At 37.1% G+C, this 23,890-nt stretch overlaps 1 protein-coding gene across 1 annotated transcript in view; it reads left to right on the plus strand.

Moving 5' to 3' along the window:
• The first annotated feature begins 7,238 nt into the window (after positions 1 to 7,238).
• LOC124556322 (protein C12orf4 homolog) overlaps positions 7,239 to 23,890 on the plus strand; it is a 151,103-nt gene continuing 134,451 nt past the window's right edge. The window contains exons 1-3 of the mRNA XM_047130294.1: positions 7,239 to 7,587; positions 16,099 to 16,244; positions 16,340 to 16,521. Coding sequence (XP_046986250.1) covers positions 7,377 to 7,587; positions 16,099 to 16,244; positions 16,340 to 16,521 — 539 coding nt within the window. The 5' untranslated portion in view covers positions 7,239 to 7,376. The remainder of the gene's footprint in view (positions 7,588 to 16,098; positions 16,245 to 16,339; positions 16,522 to 23,890) is intronic.

Here is a 23,890-nt window from a genome sequence, read left to right on the forward strand (position 1 = left end):
ATTATTGGTTTTGTAGGATATGTAGTAGAGATAGGAAGATACTAAAACAGGAGGGGAAAACTGATGCCTTTCAGGCTGAGTTAGAAAAGGCCAGGGGAGATCTTGGCAGGTTAAGAAGGGAGAGGGGTAAAGAGAGGTGGGAAGTGGCAACAGGAGGAACAGGCTTAGAGCTTTGACAGCTTCATGGTGAATGTGGAAAATAGATTTGACATGTTGCGTCAGTTAGAAGCTGGTGAGCCTCAAGCAATTGCAGATGTACACAGGGCACAACAAACTTTCACCAGCAAATTGAAATGTAGGAATGCAGGGAAATCAGTAAAGAGAAAGAAAGTGTTGTTGTTAGGTAGTTCCCAGGGAAGAGGTGTTGGCCAACTTTTGCAGGATGAACTAGGCTCAGAATACCAGGTCCCCAATTTTTTTAAACCTAGTGCTGGTCTGGAACGGGTGACAGAGAATTTAGGATCACTTTGCAAAGATTTCACTGTAGATGACACTGTGGTTATAGAGGGTGGGCCAGGTATTGGTGAAATCCTGGGTAAAGTATAGAGTGTGACCTGTCAAAGATTGCATCAGCATCAAAGCATACTGGTGTTAAGTTTGAATCTGTTCTTGGGAGCCATGACCGATCTCATTTGAACTCTTCTGTCAGGAGAGCTAATTTTGAGTTGGAATGTCTGCTTATGTCTGGTGCAGGGTCACACATTGGTGTGGTTACAGTTGATTCTCTCAATAGCTGGGATTATACTAGACATGGCCTTCATCTCAACAGGAACGGGAAGGATAAACTGGCTGGGGAAATAGCAGGAAAGTTAAAGATGGGAAGCACTGTCATGACTGATAAAATACCAGTGGTTATAGGGTTCAGAAAAGACCCTGTTTTAGGGCAGGAAGAACAGAAAGAAACCAAATTTTAAGATAGGTTAGGATTGAAACAAACCTTCAGTTCGAGAAAGAAACCAAAAAAACATAATTCTAGCTTGTTACATCAGCATAAACAGCTGTTGGTTAAGAATTTTCAACAAACAGCAGAAATTTCAAATCTACCCACTTGTAACTCAGTCAACATGAAATGTCAGCTGTTTTTATTACATCAAAATACTCGAGGACTGAGAAATAAAATTAATGACTTAATTATCTTCATAGGTGAACTGGAGTCCTCAAATCCAGCTGACATAATCTGCCTCTCTGAACATCATGTGACCACTGGTATAGAACTTTTAAGTGTTACAGGATTTAGGTTAGCATCTCTCTTTTGTAGAGCAGAAATGGAGAAAGGAGGAGTTGCCTCATTCATCAGGAACTGTCATAAATTTAAGAACATAGACATTCATAAATTTTGCCTAGAACAGCATAGGGCAGCATGTGCAACAGAAGTATAATTTCATAAAAACTCCGTAAGTGTATATCGAGCACCTGCAGGTCATTTCAATCTGTTCATAAACCACCTTGAAGCTGTACTGGCCCATTTAACAACCAATAACAAAGAAATAGCGGTTGTTGGTGACTTAAATGTAGATTTCCTTAAAGACTCTCCCAATAAGAACTTGGTAACACTATCATTCAACTTAATTCCCACTGTAAAGTTCCCAACAAGTGTAGCCAATTGCTGACAAACAGCCATTGATAATATCTTTGTAGAAAAGTCCAATGAACAAAATTATATTACAAAACTCAGACCATGGCAGCCAGTTCCTTCCGTTAAATGTTAATACTGAACAGGATATAAAATCTGTTAAATCTGAACTCAAGGGGATAATCAATAAGCCAAAAATTGATTATTTTAGGACACTCCTCAGAGACATTCACTGGACTGATGTTTATGCGCTCAAGCCATAAATGAAAAACATAACACTTTTGCTAATAAAGTGGTTATCTTATTCGAATACTATTTTCCCCCAAAACTAACCAAGGTTAGAGCATAGTCTGCTTAGAAGCCATGGATTTTTCAAGGAATAAAGGTATCTTGTAAAACAAAAAGAAAACTGTATCTGTCAATCCAAAACAGTTATGATGTTGATGCAAGAGCACATTACAAGAAATACTGCAAAATGTTAAAGACTGTAATGTGGACATCAAAGTAAATATATTACAAGGAAAAGATTGTCATATCAGATAATAAAATAAAGACAGTATGGGATATAGTGAAGGAGGAGACTGGTAGAACCAGACATGAAGAGAGGCAAATAGCATTAAGAGTAAATGATACATTGGTGACAGATGTGTATAGCATTGCAGAATTTTTTAGCAAACATTTTCAAACTATTACTGAAAAGATGACATTGTCAGATTCTGTAGATGCTGCCATGGGATACCTCAGACCAGACATTTCAAGTAACTTCCATAATATGAGTTTGACCCTCATAACCCCAGCATAAATAATGTCCATCATAAAATCTTTAAAATCAAAAACATCTAGTGGGTATGAAGAAATATCAACAAAATTAATTACAGAATGTGATTCTGAGTTAAGTAACATATTAAGCTATCTGTGTAACCAGTCGTTTATCAGTGGAATATTTCCTGAATGGTTCAAATATGCTGAAGTTAAGCCACTGTTTAAGAAGGGAGAGAAAGAAATAGCGTCAAATTTCGGCTAATTTCACTTTTGCGAACATTCTCAAAAATTTTAGAAAAGGTAATGTACAATTGGCCTTATAACCATCTCATCACAAACAACATACTGTCAAAGTCGCAGTTCGGATTTCCAAAGGGTTCTGATATTGAGAAGACTATCTACACTTACAGTGAAAATGCACTTAATTCATTAGACAAAAAATTGCAGGCAACTGGTATATTTTGTGATCTGTCAAATGCATTTGGCTGAGTAATTCACAATATCCTTTTAAGTAAATTAGAATATTATGGTGTAACAGGAAATGCTGCAAAATGCTTCAAATATATCTCTGGCTGGAAACAAAGGGTGTTATTAGGAAAGAGACATGTATTAAGCTATCAGGCAACATCCAACTGGGAACTAATTACATATGGGGTCCCACAAGGTTTCATCTTAGGGCCCTTACTTTTTCTTGTATATATCAATGACCTTTCAACACTAACATTACCAGATGCCAAGTTTGTTTTTGTTTGCCAATGATACAAACATTGGAATAAATAGCAAGTGTAGTCTTAGAAAGATTGGCTAATAAAATATTTGTGGACATTAATCACTAAACAGGAAATGCTGCAAAATGCTTCAAATATATCTCTGGCTGGAAACAAAGGGTGTTATTAGGAAAGAGACATGTATTAAGCTACTAAATTAGAATATTATGGTGGAACAGGAAATGCTGCAAAATGCTTCAAATATATCTCTGGCTGGAAACAAAGGGTGTTATTAGGAAAGAGACATGTATTAAGCTATCAGGCAACATCCAACTGGGAACTAATTACATATGGGGTCCCACAAGGTTTCATCTTAGGGCCCTTACTTTTTCTTGTATATATCAATGACCTTTCAACACTAACATTACCAGATGCCAAGTTTGTTTTTGTTTGCCAATGATGATAAGCACTAAACTACATGCAGTTCAGAACTTGTAAGGTGTGTCCTATGAGTATACACTACATGCAGTTCAGAACATGTAAGGGGTGTCCTACGAGTATATGCCTAAGATTTGATGGCAAGCAGATAGAAGAAGCGGACAGTGTTAAATTATTAGGATTACAGCTTGATAATAAATTCAACTGGGACAAGCATGCCACAGAACTCCTGAAGCGTCTATTTGCTATGCGAATTCTGTCAGATATAGGGGATATGAAAATGAAAAAGCTGGCATACTGTGCTTACTTTTACTCCATAATATCATATGGGATTAGTTTTTGAGGTAATTCAGCAAGCCAAATTAAACTTTTCCAGGCACAATACCATGCAATAAGAGTGTGGTGTGAACTCAAGAACATCGTGCAGAGGCCTGTTTAGGAAACTAGGGATACTAACTACTGCTTCCCAATATATTAATTCCTTAATGAAATGTGTCATTAAAAATGTATCACTTTTGCAAACCAGCCACTCAGTTCAATATAATCAGTACTAGAAATAAGAATAATCTTCACAAGGATTTAAAGTCACTCTTGTACAAAATGGTGTGAATTATTCAGGAACACACATTTTCAATAACTTACCAGCATCCATAAAAGTTTAACAACCAATAAAATTCAGTTTAAGAGAATCCTGAAGGATTCATTGGTGGCCAAATCCTACTCTGTTTATGAATTTCTCAGTAGAACCATATATATATATATATATATATATATATATATATATATATATATATATATATTCTATTATATGTTTATTACCTTATAAATACAAAACTTTTTTTTAAATTTTAAATTCAGTGCATTAATGCGATCTTAGTAAATGAGTGTTGTAAAATGATTCTTTCAGATAGTATTCATTAAAAAAAAATAGATGAATGTTCCACTTGGGACCTATGAAAGGTACAATAGCTTATTAGTTTTAGTTGTAGATATCTGTCATATTGTTTTTCTGACATGTTATAGATTGTGGAGGATCTCATCACTATGGATCAGTTGGAATGAAAGTAAATCCAATATAGTATTGCCAGAAGCAAAGAAAATCGGCACCACTTGAAATATATTCATTTGTCTCAAAGCACTGCCAACGTTAAGCTGCTCCTAGACGTGAAGTATTACGAGATGCTTGTGTTTACTAGCAAGTAACTTCTGTAAGCACTTGTTGAGGTGTTTGCATTAGAACAAAATCTTACTGAAGTTTACTTGTTCAAGTCACTGAGCCAAGTTTATTTCAGGAACATTCAGCAAGTACTTGTTACTGAAGTGCAGTTATTCTTAAAAATCAAAGCAGTCTTCACTGTTGTTGCATGATTACCAATGAATATAAATTGTGACGAAACATAAAAGTAAAAAAATAGAAAAAAATATTAGAGTATTACAAATAGATGATACCAAGAAACACTATTCAGACCCTAAAATCAGAACATTTCACTTACATTATAAACTATGAGAATGCCATAAGTAAATTTCGAACATCTCTTGTCTATTGTATAATCCAATATTCGATAACAGGAAACAAAAATGCGGCATGGTATCTCATCAATAGGCTGTCTTTTAATTACTCTTCGATTTTTGCAAACAGTATTTATTACTTTTATCATAAATGTAATGCATTTATGTTTACAGCAACATAAAAAATTCTGCTTGCATTTGAAGACGTCTATAATTCCGTTCTGCTTCCCCTTCTGGTGAAAAAAATTAATTGGGAAACTCATTTCGCACTTCCTTGACTGGTGGTGCCAATTATATTTTTTTAAGGGTTCCAATGATACATTTGTTTCGGCCCATCTGTCTTTGTTCATTCTCATTTTCGACACTGACATTTTCGCATCGGTACTGAACACACACAACTATTGTAAGTTTGAGAAAAACTTTCACAAAATGCCAAATTCGACAAGTACTTACGGCAAGATGAAAGAAATCAGAACGAACTTTCATCTTACAGCGGAGTGTGCGCTGATTTGAAACTTCCTAACATATAACACTGTGTGCCAGACCGGGAGTCGAACTTGGAAACATGGTCTGGTACACAGTTTTAGATTGTCAGGAAGTTTAATGCAAGAAACTGTTTTCACTAATTTGCGAATTTCTTGAAATTGACGAAACAACCAGATGTTGATGGGGAAAGGGGGGAGGGTTGTTTGCAGATATGGTTGTTCCTATATTCCACTTAATTCTGTGATCGTATGGATAATGCGCCATACCACAGCAGGATGTTCGACAAAATGCCTAACAAATATGATTTGAGGATTACGATGTTAGAGAGTGGTTGCGAGACAGGCAAATACTGCAACGACTCAATGAGGAAGACTGAACTGTCTGAAAAAGAAAACAAACCAGCCGTGAAAGTGTACATTGTGGATAAAGTCGGTGAGAGTATTACAAATAGATGATACCAAGAAACACTATTCAGACCCTAAAATCAGAACATTTCACTTACATTATAAACTATTTACATTTATCATAAAATAGTCCGTTTACCGCCATACAACTGCGATCTATGTCCGACAGAAATGGCATGCGCTAAAATAAACTACAATTTCAGGGAGAACAGTGTCACTGGCGTAAAGTCGAAGGAAAGATTGCAGAATCTTGTTAGTGCTGCTTTCTTTCAGTTACTGCACAGGAGAGGCAAAGTTACTGCAGGTAAGTGCAGCAACTGGAGAAAGAGTATGAGACAACAGGTGGGGTAATGGAAATGGTCATCGATCAAGTTATTATCAATATCACGCCCTCAAGCCGTGATGCACGCAGTCAAACTGACGATAAATCAACACAAATGACAAAGATCATTAGTGAACATAATTTTGACAGTTCTTACCGGCACAGTTAATAACACTTCGTCAATATTACTGCTGTGCTGTGTGTAGTAAATGAATGTGCAAACAAATTCGAAAAATCAGTTTTTGAATTTCGACTCATCGCGTCGTAAGTTGTACAATCATCTACTTTCATTTTTCATTGTTTACGATAGATAAATAATATGTAAGTTGTACATAAGACTCTCAAGCGTGCATATGTCAACAAATTAGGTGATTTCTGACCCGACGGAAGTGTCACTTAAGCAGGCAATATTTCCGCGAGTACCGCCTCCGATTTTGTGTTAAGCACAAAATGTGGGCAGTGGTTCCAGCACTGCTGCATGCAGTCGACTCTGCCTTCCCTTAACCGCTCCTCACCCCTCGCTAACCAAAATATGGGTGCACGGCTGTTCCCAACAGCCACCACGCCACTCGTCAACTTCTCGTAGACAAATAGGCTGTTTGATGAGCCTCAAGATTCACTTATTACCGAAAACTTCAAGGCATCAAAGTCATATAAATATTATATCAGTATCAGAGACGCTGAAAATCCAATGTTTCGGGAAACTATCACTGCACTTCATCAAGACGTACAGCAGGGACTTCGTTGGAGAAAAAGCTGCATTAGATGCATTCAGAAAAAGAGAAAATGAAAATAAGCCAATGGACATATAATTTATATTTAGTAAATAGTTATTTACGAGTTTATATTTCATAAAACCTTTGCTCAGATCGAAACTTACTTTTCATTGTCAGAAACATATGCATGTTTTGTTAATTTTCTAGTTTATAACAAAGCCAAATTGTCACAATACTGTACGCGATTGAATAAAATGACGTTAGGCAATAACCAACGCACACATTCTGTTGCGAGACGATTTTGTGTAGCCAAGTACACTACAACCTTTGCTTCGTGTCATTAACCTCAGATCTATCATCGATGTTAGGAGGGTGTGTGTTTGAGGTTAAAGTGTTGACAGTATAGAAGGTTGCAGACAGAAGAATTTAATACATAAGCCAAAACTACCCTGAGCACTGATGTCTAGTGTATTCGATATTAATGCTGCAAGTGACAGACTTGTACCTGCCAGTACAATGGAAACAAAATTTGTTTTCACATATCCTTCCTGGACGATTAAGTTCGATTACAAGCTTGAAGTGCCAATTTATGTCCCATTTTCGGGGACTGCTGAAGAACTCGGCGAACGATTAATGGCATTCTTCAACTTGCCAAGTAATGCTGAGGAAGGTACACCAAATTTTCCACAGTCTAATTTTTATTTGTAACACTGACATAGCAATTAGTTTAGCAGGTGCTTATATCCCTCCAGGACTGTTTCACAAAATTGTCACATGAACTTAAATGCTGTTGTAATATTGTTATTTGTCGTATAGTCATCCAGGATCGAATCACCAAATAAGCCTCAGTATTGTCATTTATTACCAGTGCTACAACATTTACCAGTTAGGACTGAGTGCATTGCGTCAGGTTTACTTTAATCTACAATAATAACAATAGAATGAAATGAACATTATAACAACATTTAGGGTGCAATATCAGTAAGTCTGGTTGTCATTGCTCTATCCTTAGAAGAGAATTCACCCACAGAGTGTAAAGCGTGTTTAGACACCCAACATATTCTCATTGAACACATCCACTGGTAAGGGCTGAACGCACTTTGGTAGTGCACTAAACATTTTTATTGCCACCATTGGAGAACTACCTTGTGCGATGGTCAGTCCCCGTCTTGGCCTGTCCAGACTGTCCGTATACTGGATGTTGTAATGGTGAATTTGAGACAACTTGCTGGATGTTTTGTGATGTAACTTCGTGTTAGTGAGGCTGTGGAACACATTAGTTGTAAACAATAATAGCTATTAATTTAGCAAAGGTGGTTTTACAATGATCCATTATTTTTTCTTTTTTGTGCTAGATGTAATGCTTTCTTCCAGAGCAGTAGCACATTCTCGTATCCTGCAGAATGGTGCCATAGCAACAGTGCACTGCTGAAGTGGCTGTGATATAAGGCGTAGACTGTTAATAGGTACTTCCTGTTATAATGCTTTATCTCACGGAAGGTAGAGGAGTTTTGAAAGTTTGATGCACACATGTATAGTGTGTACTTCCCAAATTAATTTACTGTTGATGATGAAACCTGGAAGTATAACAGCTCCAGTGTTACCCAGTACTCCACAGTCACTATGGCTACATGTTACCCTCTGTTTATTTTCATATATTTCTATCTTATTTGTATCACCCATTCCTTCGCTTCACTGAACAGAATATCTGCTTGTTGTACACCTTGCACATTGTTAATCTCATTAACAAACAATGTTGTGTCTGAAAACTGTGTAAACTATGGAATAAAAAACAACAGAGTTCGTAGTAAGGATCCTTATGGCCAGTGGTGGTGTAACTTTTCTTCACATGAGGTTGCTCCTTTTATTGATGCAACTTGATGTCTGTTAGATGTGATTCAAGAGTTGCCAGGGGAGCTCCTCCAATTCCATAAGATTTTAATTTAGTAAGCAGAGCTCTGAGGGATACAATTAAGTGCCTTACTGAGACCACAGTGTATCAGTGCTATAAACTATCTTTCTTAAAAAGCATGATTTACCTTTTTAATTGTGTCCCGGGCAACTGGACACAGTTTCTTCCTGTGTTCGTTGACTAGGTCTGATACTGTCTTGCAAGGATACTATCTTGTAGGGATTGTGAGCTTATCCACTTACTCTAATATTGTTTTCCTCCTGTGTTCTACTTCCATTCTGTAGATCCTTTAGGCAGATAACTGCAGTGAAGTTTATTTGTATAGTCAGTATTGGATTAACTGAAGTGTTCATACTATGTTGCCAACACTCAACTAAACTGTCACCTACCAACCTAACCTAACCTAACCTAACCTAGAGTTCAGTCTACGTTAGAGATCGGAGTGCCATACAACCTCCAATCCAAAAGCTAATATATATGCAAAATGAATATTCTCGATGTTCTGTTCTCTTTCTGTATTGTGCACATGTGACTTGGTATGCCACATCATCCTTATATTCTGGGACAAAGCTGGGCATCCAGTATTTCTAGGTTCAGTCGACCCCCCCCCCCCCCTTTTCAAATATCTTTAGCTGCCTTTACCTGGTTATTCAGTATATGAAAAATACATGTTTGCCAGGCTAAATGTGTACCATAACTGTTGCCTGACAATTGTTTGCACCTCATTTGATTTATGAATAGGATTTTTCTTATGTTTCATTTACATCATTTCAGTGGCAACAACTCACCAACTTTTTCTTTAGGACTCTGGGACATTCAGATAAAGGCATCACTTTCTTGCCATGTCTTCAAATTTTTTTATTCAGTAGAAAATAGTGCAATTTTCAAAGCATCTAATCTTTCGTTTATGATTATCCAACTACTGAACACACAAGTTATATGCTGGGACATTAGAATAATAATTTTTCCCTCTGAGTGTAATCATTCAGAAAATTAATTTTGTTCACTTGCAACCTACTGAGTCCTGATTATGACTTGTGAACTTAAGATACCTGAAAAAGTGTCGATGAAAGCGTCCAATTCCATCCGTCTGCTGTGACCCGTGACATAATGGTGGTGGTGTGAGTGATGTCACTAGAGTGCAGAGTTTTTGAGTTGGTTGTGTTTGTAGATGGTGTGTTGTATTTGACAGTGCTGTCTGGTGGTGGATGTGGACATGCTGAGTTTAACTTGTGGTGTTGGGTTCATTTGAGTTTTGGTTGTCATCATGCTAATGTGGTTTTGTGTTTAGGTAGTGGTGTGGTAACATGGGTTGTGGAAGTGTTTTTAAAGAGTTATTAAGGGGTTTTGTTAGGTCTGATTAGTTAGATGTTTGTTGGTGGAAAGAAGTCTAATATTTTTATTTTATTTTATTGCTTATTTGTTAGATATGGATAAGACAGTGAAGTTCACAAGTGTATCATTATGTTCTGAGATGGGTGATGATATGACCGCCAATTTTTCATGCTTGTTCCATTAGTTTCATTTTATTTTTTGAGTGAGACATTATTGTTGGTAAGTAATTTTTGTTTTGGTTTTCTTCTATAGTAATTGTGATGATTTTGTGTGTTGTATATTTTATGGTAGGTTGATTGTGTTTTAATTGATGTAGTGAATTTGGGATATTTGGGTTTTTGAGCTGTTGGGATTTTTGGTCCAACTTTTTGGAGTTGTATGTGTTGACTTTTTGGTATTGATAGCTGTGGTTGAGCTATATAGGTCAAGGGAAATGTCTGATTCCTGTGGTTTTGTTGGTGTAGGGGAATGTTGCAGTTAAAGATTTTTTTAAATATATTATTTGTTTTAGAATGATGCAGTGATTTTTTTTTTATTATTATTATTATTATATATTTGTCTTGTTTTCACTCTAAACCCCCAATTTTCCGTGATTGTACCATTAGTTTCACTTTATTTTGGGAATGAGACATTATTGTGTCATTTTTATTTTTGTTTGCGTTTGTTGGCATGTTAAGTGACATCATTGTCACCATATTGTCTACTTTGGAACTAGCTGTTTCCACCATATTGATGTCGTCATGGGTCATAGTAGGAGGGTGGAATTATATATATATATTGTCTTATGGCAATGTGGTAGAAGTTCAGAGATATAATCAGCACCAACAAAAAACTATTGTAGTGGCATATTCTCGCCTTCCTGTGTCATGTGAACTAGGTCACTCGGCCAATTACACAAAATTGAATGTGATATTTGAGACAACATTAAACTAGACTTTGTGTACAAAATGTTGGTGCAACTGAAAATAAGTGCCAGAAAAAAAATCTGAGGTCCTTCGATTTTTAATCAGGCATCTATGATGCCACAAAATCGTTCTTGGATAAATACATACTTTTCCAACATTGGTGTCATGTCATGTTTAATAAGTGCACTTAAAAAAAAAAAAAAAAAGAAAGAAATAAAGAAAAATCCAAAGAAGACTTGTTTTAATGACTCTGCACCATAAAAGCTTCCACCTGTCAAATAAGTGATTTTAGATTTGACAACTTATAAATCATTAATGTAGCATGTGTGGTGTGTGGTTGTTTGGTTGGCCTTTTTGTGAAAAAGTTCGTGTTAGATGTGATACATAAATGAAAAGTGTGTATTATTATTATTATTATTATTATTATTATGTTTAATATCTGGTGTAAACACTATGTTTCATTTTTTGTAATGACCATGAAAGTACTCTGTCATGTAATATTTGCTAACAACCACAGTCCCTTATTGATATCTTAATGCTTTACTGAGGGTAGACTGCTTACAGGAATTGATTAAATTTTTAATAGAACTATTCCACTGTTTTACGGACTTTTAAGTTTGGACATATGTCACATGAAACTAATCCAGAGCTTTCATCTCTAATGACATATAACTGAAGAAAGGATGATGTATAAAGAAACAAATAAGAAACAGAAAATCAAAATCAGATGTCTCTCCATGTGTTTGAGTGCATAACTGGGCTATAAGAATGACATGTAAGAAAGGAATCAGTTAAGAGAAAAATCTTATAGGGAAAGCTTGTCACTTTGTGTGAAGTGCAGTCCACATTTATGGTGCAGCAATAATTACATATTGGTGCACCCAGTGTTACAACTGAGCAGTAATTTTAGAGAAATCCTATCTTTTTTTGTGTAAAAAATACTCTGTTGAAATATTGCATGTTGAAACCTATATACAAAAAAATTATTCACTGTTGAGTTATCACATCAACAGAGCCTGTTAGTTCAACATGCACCAAATGCCCTGCTCAAAGTCATAATTTATCCAGTCTGCCTTTTTGGTCAAAAGAGTGGAGAGTGTGACTGAGTTTAGTTGATTCTAGCTTGCTGGCATCTCTCTTAACTACTTATTCTTCTACAGGCATGATCACTGGGTTAAATAGAGGAACTGTCCTTGGAAGCTATTTTGCATGTTGTATCATTTAACTAACATATTTTTACCTTGTACACACGGGCACAAGCGTATGACAGTTGACCTTCATAGGTAGTGTGGGAAGTCATTTCTGTTCTGCATTGATTTGTTGTTGTTCTGGATTCTTGATAGTCTGAAGCATGCTGAATCTTGGATCAGATTATCTGATTGTAAATTGATAAAGCTTCATCAATAGTTTCTTCCTGAAATTTAATTCTGTGTATATGGTCTACAACTCGTTGAAGGCTTACAGTCGACCATCTGTAGAGAAGTAAATCTGCATAGTGATGGCTGTCCCCTTGTTACCTGAGTGTGTAGCCACGTGTGTTAAAGTGACACTTCTGGGACAGGGAGGTGTGCTGGCCCCAGATTGAACATGCCCTGTGGATTAACGGTGGGGTTCAGTGTGCCAGCCAGCCTGGCTGTGGTTTTTAGGTGGTTTCTCACATCCTAGTAGGTGATTACCAGGCTAGATCTTAGGTCCCACCTTAGTTACATGGTTCACCAACATTTAGAAAACTTCTGTTCACTTTCACATGACTAACGCTGCACACAGACATTTGGAGTATGTATATTCCATCCCAGGGGGTAATGGGATGGTGAAAGGAAGGGCATCCGGCCACCCCATAACAAATAACCATGCAAAATCCATTCCTAACAATGTCAACCCTGCACTGATGCGGAGCAAAGGCACAAGAAGAAGAAGAAGAAGATGATGGCTTTCCTCTTGTTAGACCTGCCAGCAAACAGCTATTTTTAAGTTCTTTAAATTGGAAAAAAAAATCAGGAAACTTAAGTGTTGAGAAATGACAATTAGTGTACTAGCTTTTCTGCCATGTGTTAAATCCAAAATTACCTTGGGATGTTTGAAATATAGTGAACTGTTTTGAATGTCATTTCCTGCTCCTTGAAAGTGTGAAGTGGTATATCGCCAAATGAGTCAATCATCTATTGGCAACTGGCCATTGAATAGTATGTTGTAGAATAATATTAGTCTGAGATTAACAAATTTTATGGGTGAACCTCAGTGAAAAGTGGCTGCCAATAGGAAAATTGTGTACAGTCCACTTCTCGAGTCAAGCTGTGGTTCCCCACCGCTGTATCTTTAGAATGACAGGAAGGTTCCTTAATGAAATGAAAGCAATCAGTTCCCGTTTCTTATTATAGGTTTCCAAGCTGAGTTTACATTCTGTGTTGAATGACTTTAATGGGATGTTTAATGTTACCTGTCATGTGTATTGGCTGCCCCCTTGCAGACAATTAAAAGAAAATTGTCAAAAATGGATGCTTAATGGAGCAAACTGGACACTACTGTTGCTTGGCTGTGTGTGCACACTGAGCCAGTGTTCAAATTTGGCTGAATCTTCTTGCTAATGAAATAGGGCAATAAATAATTATTGCGTTAGTTTCTGTAGTGCTGCAACCATTAAGAGATGTTACAGACTGGTAGCAGGCTCAGGAAGACCTCTGGAAAATTATGTTGGTTAATTGAGTTCTCCGGAAGCACACCAGAGGAGATAGCCCAAAACATGACATGTTCTTTGTGTAACACATCACACTCTGTGAACTCAGTTCCAGATTTACAGCCTTGTGAAGGAGAAGAGGAGAGCAGATTACACCCACCATATTTCTTTCTGTTCAATTATAACATGATTGTCATCTCCTTGGCTCGGGCTAATAATAATAATCTTGTCAGGTAGTATTGACAGCTGCACCTAATATAAACTCTTAACTTTCTCTGTTGGTCCATCATGGTCAGTGAATGCAGTTAGAGAAAATGGAGACATTGTAAGGTTGCAGGCATTCAAAATTAAGTAATGCAAAAAGATCTGTCATCTGTATATGGCCAGTTTGACTGATAACAAATTTACAGAACAAATCATTTGCATTGGAAGATGTGAAGCCTTTATGTTATGTATGTTAAGAGCTAGGCATTAAACACTTAGTTAGAAAGGTTTCTAGCAATTGATGACTAGTGCCTTTTAACAGCATTACTCTGTCAGCTCTAATCTGCGGGCTAGCAGACTGAAAATGCCTCATCAAATTTCAAACTGTTTTGCATTTACTGTGACATGTGTAACTTCTACCACTGTTACTATCCTTGAGTAAAATAAATATAAAATATTTTCTCTGAATAACTACACAGTTCCTCAAACATGTAGATCTTCTTACAGCCATTTTCTTTGTAAGTTGTCAGCCAGCCAGCTCAGCAATATGTTGCGTAATGATTTTGTCTTACTTATGTGCAACTGTTTTAGTGGCAGCAATAGTTGTCGTAGTAGTAGTAGTAGTAGTAGTAGTAATTTCAATTTCGGCAAACTTAGTCTGGATATTGTACGTTGTTGTTGTTCCATTTGTGATTTCAGCCATCCTTTACTATTTGCTTATGACTATGAAAAGTTAAATCATTTTTCTTATCAATATCTGAATTAGAAATAGGGCCGTATATTACTGATTGATTGTTTACTTCTCTATTATTGTTGTAACCCTGTTCACTTTGTATGTTCAATTATCATTTCTGATCCTCTACTCAAAACGGTCACTTTTTGTGGTTTTTTCCCGTAAATGTCACAATATTAAATGAAAAGTAGTGTATTACAAATGGTTCCATGATTTCTGTTTAAATGGAAGACCTGGTTGCTACTCAAGTGATGTGGTACACTTTGACAATACAAAATGTTATGCATGTGGTATTACTGTGTGAGCAGTAGAGTAGAACTTCTGATTTGTAAGTATTTGTGAGTGCCATCTTTGCAAGCATTTGCTGGTTATAGGCCTACTCTGTGATGTCATAATTTGAAGGTGCTAAAATTTTGTTTTTGTTTTTTGCAAAGTACTGAACTGGTCATAGTGTTTTGAGTGTTTAAACAATGGAAACTCCAGGTAGGAATATCAACATATGTAGTAAAAGGCAGATTGTTTCTTACTGTAAAGAAGACAAGTCAGGTTGCAGACAGGCACAATTAAGACATATAGCTTATGCAAGCAGCAGTGATGGTGGGGAAGGGGAAGGGATAGTAGTGTAAGAGTGGGGAGTGAAAGACCAACACTGCCTGAGGGAGTGTGTAGGGACTAGACTGCCGACAGGCATAGCGTCAGGAAGTTGTGGAGCAGGGTAGTGAGGAAAAAAGGAGATGAGTGGGGAAAGATGGACAGATGCATTGGCAGAGGACTGCAAATAAACAGCGTGGGAGATGAGAATGGGGAGGAGTGGTAGGACAGAGGGGGGTGGAAACTGTTGTGTGGAGAGTGTGGGGACAGTATGTTACTATTACGGGTGCGGAGAGTGTGTTTAAAGATAATTCCCATCTGCGCAGTTCAGGTAGTGAGGTAGCCATTGAAATAATGTGTGTTATGTTCAACTGCATGTGCTGCCACTCTGAGGTGCTGGAGTTGGTAGTCATGTACATGAGGTGGGCTTGTGTGTGTGTGTGTGTGTGTGTGTGTGTGTGTGTGTGTGTGTGTGTGTGTGTGTGTTTTACTGATGGAGGCTGTGGCCAAAGCCTTTTTGTAAGTGTCTTTTAATTGTGCCTGTCTGCAACTTGATGTGTCTTCTTTACGGTAAGTAGCAATCTCATTTCCCTACATTGTTGATATCGTTTCCATATTGTTGTTTCAAGTGTATCATAGATCCCTAAAGTGCTGGTTCAGACAGTGGTGGTGATACATTTTAGGATGCTGCACCTCATTTTCTAACTTAATTAGGTAATATCTGTATGATATTTCAGTAAGTAAATTTGTGGTACAGTTTGATATTGTAAAGGGCTAAATTTGTCGAATAATCTTTTCTTCTGAATATGATAATTGTAATGTTCCAGATCTGACTGCAGCCCTCAAAATGTTTCTGGAAGAGAAAACACAGATGTTTTTTGATAAAATGGGAGATAAAGTGGTTACAGTGGCGAAAGAAGGTGACACAGATGTTGAAGATGTAATTAAGACATGGGAGAAATCTTTCAAAACAGTTAGTATTTAATTTTTTCAAGTGACTTATAATTACAATACATCATCTGTAACATTTAGTACATAAAAATTCGCAGTCTCGTATATCACTTTTAGGAGACTGTGGAATATTCAGAGCCTGAAGGAGCAACAGATGAAGAACTGTTTTCTGCTGTCTATCACAAATTAGTTCATTCTCCAGCATTGGAGCCGATTTTGCAAGTAGAACATTCCTATGCACTTGCTGTTCATGAACTTACTCTTCAGAGGGAAGAACAAGTTGAAGGTCTAACAACAATGTATGTCTATCTTAATGTAAAACAAGATGTGGATTTAAATTTTTTACATTTATGAGATAACTTTTGAGAGTATACGTAGGTCGTACAGAAAATAGAAACAATGTATGGATAAATTGTTTGTATATAGTAGAAGTGTTGCTTTATCTGTCTGTTTAGTTTTGCAATAGGTGTAAAAGAATGATTAATTTTTGTCTGACTTGTGTATTTATTTGCAACATTGGTTAATGATTTTAAAACTTCAATTTTCTGTGAATGATGTCCTGTGTGTCCGAAGTGGGTGATGGATAACAACTCAGGAGTCATATGAGCTGGGGCTGTTTAAGTATAAATGTTTATTTTTGTTCATTTGGTATAAGGATGAAGTAATGAGATAGTGGACCTCACTGATGCTAACATTGTAATCAACTTTCTCCAGTATGTACAAGTATGTTATGTAGTTAAAAAAAAAATTTTGGTGGTATTATGAATAACGGTTCGTGAAGATGTGATTTTTACTAGAAATATCAAAAGTATTTTGTCTGACATGTCAAGGCGTTTACTTTTTTCTGCATTTTGGGCTTCTACAATCAGATCTATTACTTTCCATTGTCAGAAAACTAAAGAAAGGCGAAAGGGTGAAAAAGAAATTGCATTGAAATGTAAAAGACAGAGCAGTTAATGTTCAAATTAACAAATTCTAAGCTGTCTGGGGCGCAGTTAGCAGAACATGGAGCCATAAAATACAAAGATAGATGACAGTGATATTCTATCAAGTGAATGTGGCTGCTGGCTTATCCTGTGGGAATGAGAACTGGCTAGACACAAAAATGAAACATCTGTGATGAAGTTCTTGAGGAGGAGGAGGAGGAGGAGGAAGGGCTGCTCAAGAAGACACAGGATTAGCAACAAAGATTATTTACGCAAACACAACTCGCACACGTGACCACTGTTGTCTCTGGACACCAAGGGAGGTGGCCAGAGAGAGAGAGTGTGTGTGTGTGATGCCTGAGCTGTGCAAACTTCTCATGTTTGCTGAGATGTAGATGCCTGTCCCAAGGACAGTAAAGCAGTGATACACCAGAAGCATAACGTGGAGCAGTGTGGCCTTTACTGTGGCAGGGCGTTGCCCATATAGTGAACCTCTGATCAGAAAGTAGCATCAGGGTGGACACTCTGCAATGAAACAGTTCAAGCTCTCATATAATATTGACCATACAAATATGGCAGTCTCTTCAGAAAGAAATGCAGATGCTTACTATCTCATGGCATTCCACTCTTTGGCCATGCAGTGGCCTGAGAGGTATCCAAGAGGTAATTAGGGTAGACAATTTACTCAGTTCTTGGTATGCTACAACACAGCCTCTGTTTTGCATCAAAAATATTGTGGATAAACAAAGAATAGTTTCTGCATTAGATAAATGAGAAACGGATCGCTGTTGATCCAAAATGTATGTACAAGGTGTGTTCAAAAGGTATCAGTAGTTTTTAATTTCTCGGGTTGTATTATCCGATTTGCATGATTTTTCATTGTTGTGTTGGTAAACATGTCGGAAATGTATCTGTACACTAGTAGCCTTATATTTAGTCTGTCATCAGTTGTCAAGAAGGTTATGCATGGTTGCTTATGCATGGTAATTATTAATTTTTTTTTTAAATGGACCAGAGAATTTGCATTACATTTTGCTATAACAATGGAATAAAATGTAATAAAGTTTTAGAAATGTTAAATATTGGTTATGGTGAGTCTGCTATTAGTAAAACAAAGGTTTATTAGTATTATAAGCATTTCCAAGATGGCCATGGAGAAGTTGAAGACAACAAATGTTCTGCATGCCCCAGCACATCAACAGCTGATGAAAATGTGGAAAAAAGAAAGATATGATTATGAATGATCACCGAACAACAATCAGAGAAGTTGTTGTTGATGTTGGCATATCATTTGATGCAGACCATGAAATCTACTTGGATGTTTTGGCGAGACAGCAAAATTTGTACCAAAGGTGTTAAATTTGAACAAAAATGGTGGTGAATGAAAGCTGCATCAACTGATGGCTGTCTACTCCATTATCCTTCACAGCATTACAAGAGAGACAATTTTCGAAATCCACCTCACTAATGTTTAAAATAGTAACACTTACTGTGGAAATCAGGCTTATACTGAGAAGGCATGTGAAAGTGTCCACATTGCCATGTAGTGCCTCTAAACATTGCATTAAAAGTTGTGGCAGACTATGTGCACCTGCTCATTACAGTAATGATATGTAATATCTACCGCCACCCATACAGACACACACATATCATCACAAGCTGGTTAACCTAATGGAACAACTGCCTCCACCCTCCTTCCTACTGGGGGACCTAAATCGCCACAGTCAGTAAGGGCCAAATGCTAGAGCAATTAATTAATTTCTTGAGCTGAAAGTCTGCATACTTTTCAGTGGAGCTCCAATGAACTTTAGTATGGCCCACAGAATATACTCTGCCATAGATATTACTGTCTGCAGCCTGAACATCTCCTCTTTGATCTGGTAGAACATCCATGGTGACCTCTGTGACAGCAATCACTTCCCTGACACACACTCTTTTCAAAACTATCGATCAGTTGAATACATACCATTCACCTAAAAAAGACAACTGACAGGTTTTCACGTCGGAAGCAACTTTTGAACCCAGTGAACAGAGGGGAACGTAAAAAGTCATACAAGATGTGATGCTGTTGACAGGATAATAATGCTGTGGAAGCATTTTTTCCTCCCCAGAACCTCTCCCCCCACCCCCCTCCCCACCTTGCAGGAATTCTGTGCCATGGTGGTCTAAAGAAATAACTGCAGCTATCAGAGAACATAGCTTGCTTACAGCATTTTCAAAAATCATCAGAAAGTACTCAAGAGTGGTCAGCCATCTCAACAGTAGTGGGATACTGAGTAAATCATAGTTCGGATTTCAAAAATGCTGTGCCACTGAGACATCAATATACAATTTCACTGTCCACATTAATCTTTAGATAGTAAAACGTCACCAATAGGAATTATTTTCTGTTACTTATCCAAAGCATTTGATTGTGTGAACCATGACATTATGCTACAGAAATTACAAGTCTATGGTATAAATCAAACAGCATAGGAGTGGTTTAAGTCATATCTACAAAACAGAAAGCAAAAAGTTTCTCTGTATGGTTTAAGTTATTTAAGGAAATTTCGCACTTCATCTAACTGGGGTGAAATTACATTAGGTACCCCACAGGGTTGGATCATGGGTCCCCTTCTGTTATTGATATATGTAAGCGAGTGTGCTTCTTATCTGTAATGAGAAGCTAAACTGACTCTGTTTCCTGATAATACAAGCATTGTTATTAATCCAGTAAAAGAAACTCCAATAGAAAAAGATACAAATGATTTCTTTGGAAAAGTTATTGATTGGTTTTCTGTGAATGGGCTTGCTATGAACGTTGAAAAAACACAGTACATTCAGTTTTCTGCTGTTAGGAGTACAATTCCTTCAATAAATATAACAGATCAACAGAAGTCAGTAGCCAGATTAGAGCATAGTAAGTTTTTGGGTGTACATATAGATGAGAATCTTAATTGGAAAATTCATATTTTGAATCTTCTAAAGTGACTAGGTTCAACAAATTTTGCAATAAAAATAATTGCCAATTTAGAGGATATAGAAATTAGTAAGCTAACATACTTCACACACTTCCACTCTCTGATGTCATACCGAATAATAGTTTGGGGAAACTCAACACTTAGGCAAAAACAATTCACTGCTGGAAAGAAACTGGTTAGATTGGTTGGTTAGTTTTGGGGGATTAAAGGGACCAGACTGCTACGGTCATCGGTCCCGAAACTGGTTAGAATAATGTCACACATCTTGTAGGCATCTGTGTAAAAGATTAGGAATTCTCACAACAGCTTCACAGTACATTTATTCAATAATGAAATTTGTTCTCAATGACATGGACCAGTTTAAAAACAACAGTGGCATTCATGATTATAATACCAGAAGAAAGAAAGACACACTATCCTCTACTTAACCTGTCTTTGGTACAGAAAGGGGTAAAAAATGCTGCTTTAAAACTTTTCGATAAATTACCAGATAAATAAAATGTCTGACTGACAGCAGTGATAGTTTTGAAAATAAACAGGAATCATATCTTCTTGACAACTCCTTCTATACCATAGATGAATTCATGAATAGAAATAAATAAATCTATAGGTATAATATTTGGATTTTGTGCCATTTAAGGGAATGGGGCAGGTAATAAAAAAATTTTAAGCCTAAAAAGTAAAAAAAGAACCTTGATTTGTGTGTGCATTTCCTATGCACTTGACACATTCCACATCATAATGGTCACCATGAGATTGATCAATGGAACAACTAACTAGAAAGGTGCTCCATCCTTTTATAGAAAATTGCCACATTCAAGACATCTTGAGCATATACACAGTTTTTAGTAAAGAAGAAGAAGAAGAAGAAGAAGTAGTAGTGTATTGAGAACAGTAGATATCATGTGAAGGGCCGACACCCCACTCGTTCAAGTATTGGACTAAACTCTGCCACATTTATGGTCATCAGCCGTCCACAGCAGTTCCTGCGATCTCTGTCGACCGTGAAATTGCTGAACTTTTCATGGGAAACTAAGCCAAATGTGTTCACTTGCAGTAACTACCATCCTAATTTCTTGACCAATAAATGCCTGGCTTTCAATACATGCTTTCTAGAACCATACAATATTCCATTTAGTGAATGGGAGCTCAACAGTGCTTTAGCAGAGTTCCCTGGATACAATATAATTCACAACCACGTGGTCACAACTTTCTAACAAAAGCTGAAAACTGGGATTTGTAGTTGTATTTGGTAAGAAGGGAAATTTCAGTTGCAGTGGTGAGAGGGAATTACTATTCCTATCCTGAAACCATGAAATGACCCACAAATTTTGACTAATCACTGATGAATCTCTGGAGCCAGTACGGAAGTAATGACACACCAGTTGTCCAAATGTGTGATTCATTTAATTTGAAAACAAAATCTTGTTTTGGTACGACATGAGCCCATTATCAAGTTTAATAAACAAGAATAACTTGAACCATTATTCAGTGTTTTTTCACATACTAACACACATACAATGGATAGCTGTTCGTTTTACACACTGTTTCTAGAAACTGGTGTGTTGTACCACTTTCTTAATTTTAATTTACAGCACTCTATACTTAGTTATGTATTTCATTGTCCTTCAGATCTTGTAGTCACTCCGCTCTTAGCTTGTTTTCAAGTTGCAAAAATCACATGTATTGACAACAAGTAGATCATAATCTCTGTACTGATATTGTGATCCAGGTGTGCTATAGCTTCACAAAATATACCTTGCCTAGCTGGCTACACAATATGCATACAAGTAAACAAGGAAGCTTAAGAACAAAATGACCACAAGGTATGAAAATTACTGCTTCCAACAAAAAATATGTGGAGACATAAACAGTTCACTTTGGGTTAAAATTATTAGTTTCTGCAAACAGTTTGCATAATATAAAAAGATATCTATTACATGTATGTTAATATGTAAAGTAATGCAAAATAATTCTTTCTTTATAGAACTTGATAATGGGCTCATGTCTTGGACAACTAGTGTGTCATAATCTCCTTACTGATATTATAATACAGGTGCACTGTGACTTCACAACAAATAAACTCTAATGAGTTCTGCATAAGCCCTATAGACAACCTCATGGTAAAAGCGTGTGTCTCACCACTGAGGGTCAAATACCTGTAATTCTTAGCAAGCTATGTGGTCACACTTTGGCAAATGCTTTTGCATCTGTGTTATTCAACTCTGTTTCGCAACAACCACATTAAACTATTTATGAATTGCCCTAGAACTGGCAAACCAATTGGTATATGACTGGAGGCTCTATGCAAAGGCCTCAGAGCCTGCTCTTAACTGTGTACAGAGCGTTCCTTCTCTACGTCCCCCCTCATTTGTACCCAGTCTAGTGATGCAGATGGAGTTGTTCTGTGGCCCTAAGGAAAATACGGGCCCTGTCATTCTGAAATGCGTATCACTCTCAGTTCTCCACGACTACCTTAAATTTGGATCCATCTACATATACTGATCCAGAGTCAGTGTTTTTCTATACAAGGGGGGGGGGGGGGGAGGGAGGCAGTAGCCTGTTAGTCCATGTTCTGTACTGAGTGCATGCAGCATATATACTATATAGTTGGTAGCCATATCTCAATCCCTGTAATACCTCACAACAAAAACCCTTCTGGTTTATAGCAGCTCTGTCATCTACGTACAAGGAATTAACCAGTGCTGCCATTGAAATGTTTTAGTCTCTAACACCCAAGACTTCTTAATTGACACTGAAAACACCATATGTAGCAATGTGCCATGGTGATTAGTACATTCCCCATGCTTTCATAATTCAAGCTCCATCGCTAATGACATTCCTGTCAACAGGGTATTAAACTCTAATCTTCCTTCCTTCTTCCTGGAACCACCATAACATTCATCTGGACACCATGCCACTTTGGGTATACCAGAAAATGAACTTGCTGGCAGATTAGCCAAAGAAGCAACCACAGGAGAAGAACCTGAATGTGGATTGCTGAGCATGGACCTGAGGCACCAAATTTTGGAAACCTGTAATATGGAATGGCAGGATGTCACAACCCCCTACATACTGAGAGTGATCAAGGTGATCGCTAAGGCACAGCTGACTTCTGACCAGACCTCTCAGAAATGTCATGCTCTGCTGACTACATATCGGCCATATCAGATTCTCAAGAGTTTCTCATATGACAAGAGATCAACTCCAGTGCAGCTGTGGCAGCCCTTAACAGTAGCTCATATACTCACTGAGTGTGCTGCTGTGGCTAATCTAAGAAAACTATAAACCTAAATACTTTCCTATTCCTGATACTTGAAAATGTGGGGTAGCCTCTAAACAAGTCTGTATTTCATGAATGAAAATGTATGTTAGCACAAAATTCAGTGCACTTCAGAGTCTATCATTTGTGGTGGTGGGGGAGGGGGGGGGTGGGGGGGGGTGGACAGAGTGCATATTACTGTCATATGCCCTGAGAGTTCTCAAAGTGTGTTGCACCCTCACATCATCATATACTAAAACCTTTTTAAATTTTGTCTTTTAACTGTTTAAGCTAATATCCCCTCTAGTCTCTACAAGTCTCCATTTTCTTGTATCTATCTTTCTTCCATAACATATATTAAACATGTTTTAATTAACTGTTTATGCAACACAGTGAAGTTTTTTTAGCTGTCAGTATATTAAACATCTTCACTGGGTGGCAGTAGTCCCTTTCTCTTTCAAGTACATCTAAAAATATCAGTAAGCAAATGTTTGTGCTCTCATTATTATTATTATTATTA

The sequence above is a fragment of the Schistocerca americana genome, chromosome X (assembly GCF_021461395.2).
Source record: "Schistocerca americana isolate TAMUIC-IGC-003095 chromosome X, iqSchAmer2.1, whole genome shotgun sequence".
NCBI classification, from domain to species: domain Eukaryota; kingdom Metazoa; phylum Arthropoda; class Insecta; order Orthoptera; family Acrididae; genus Schistocerca; species Schistocerca americana.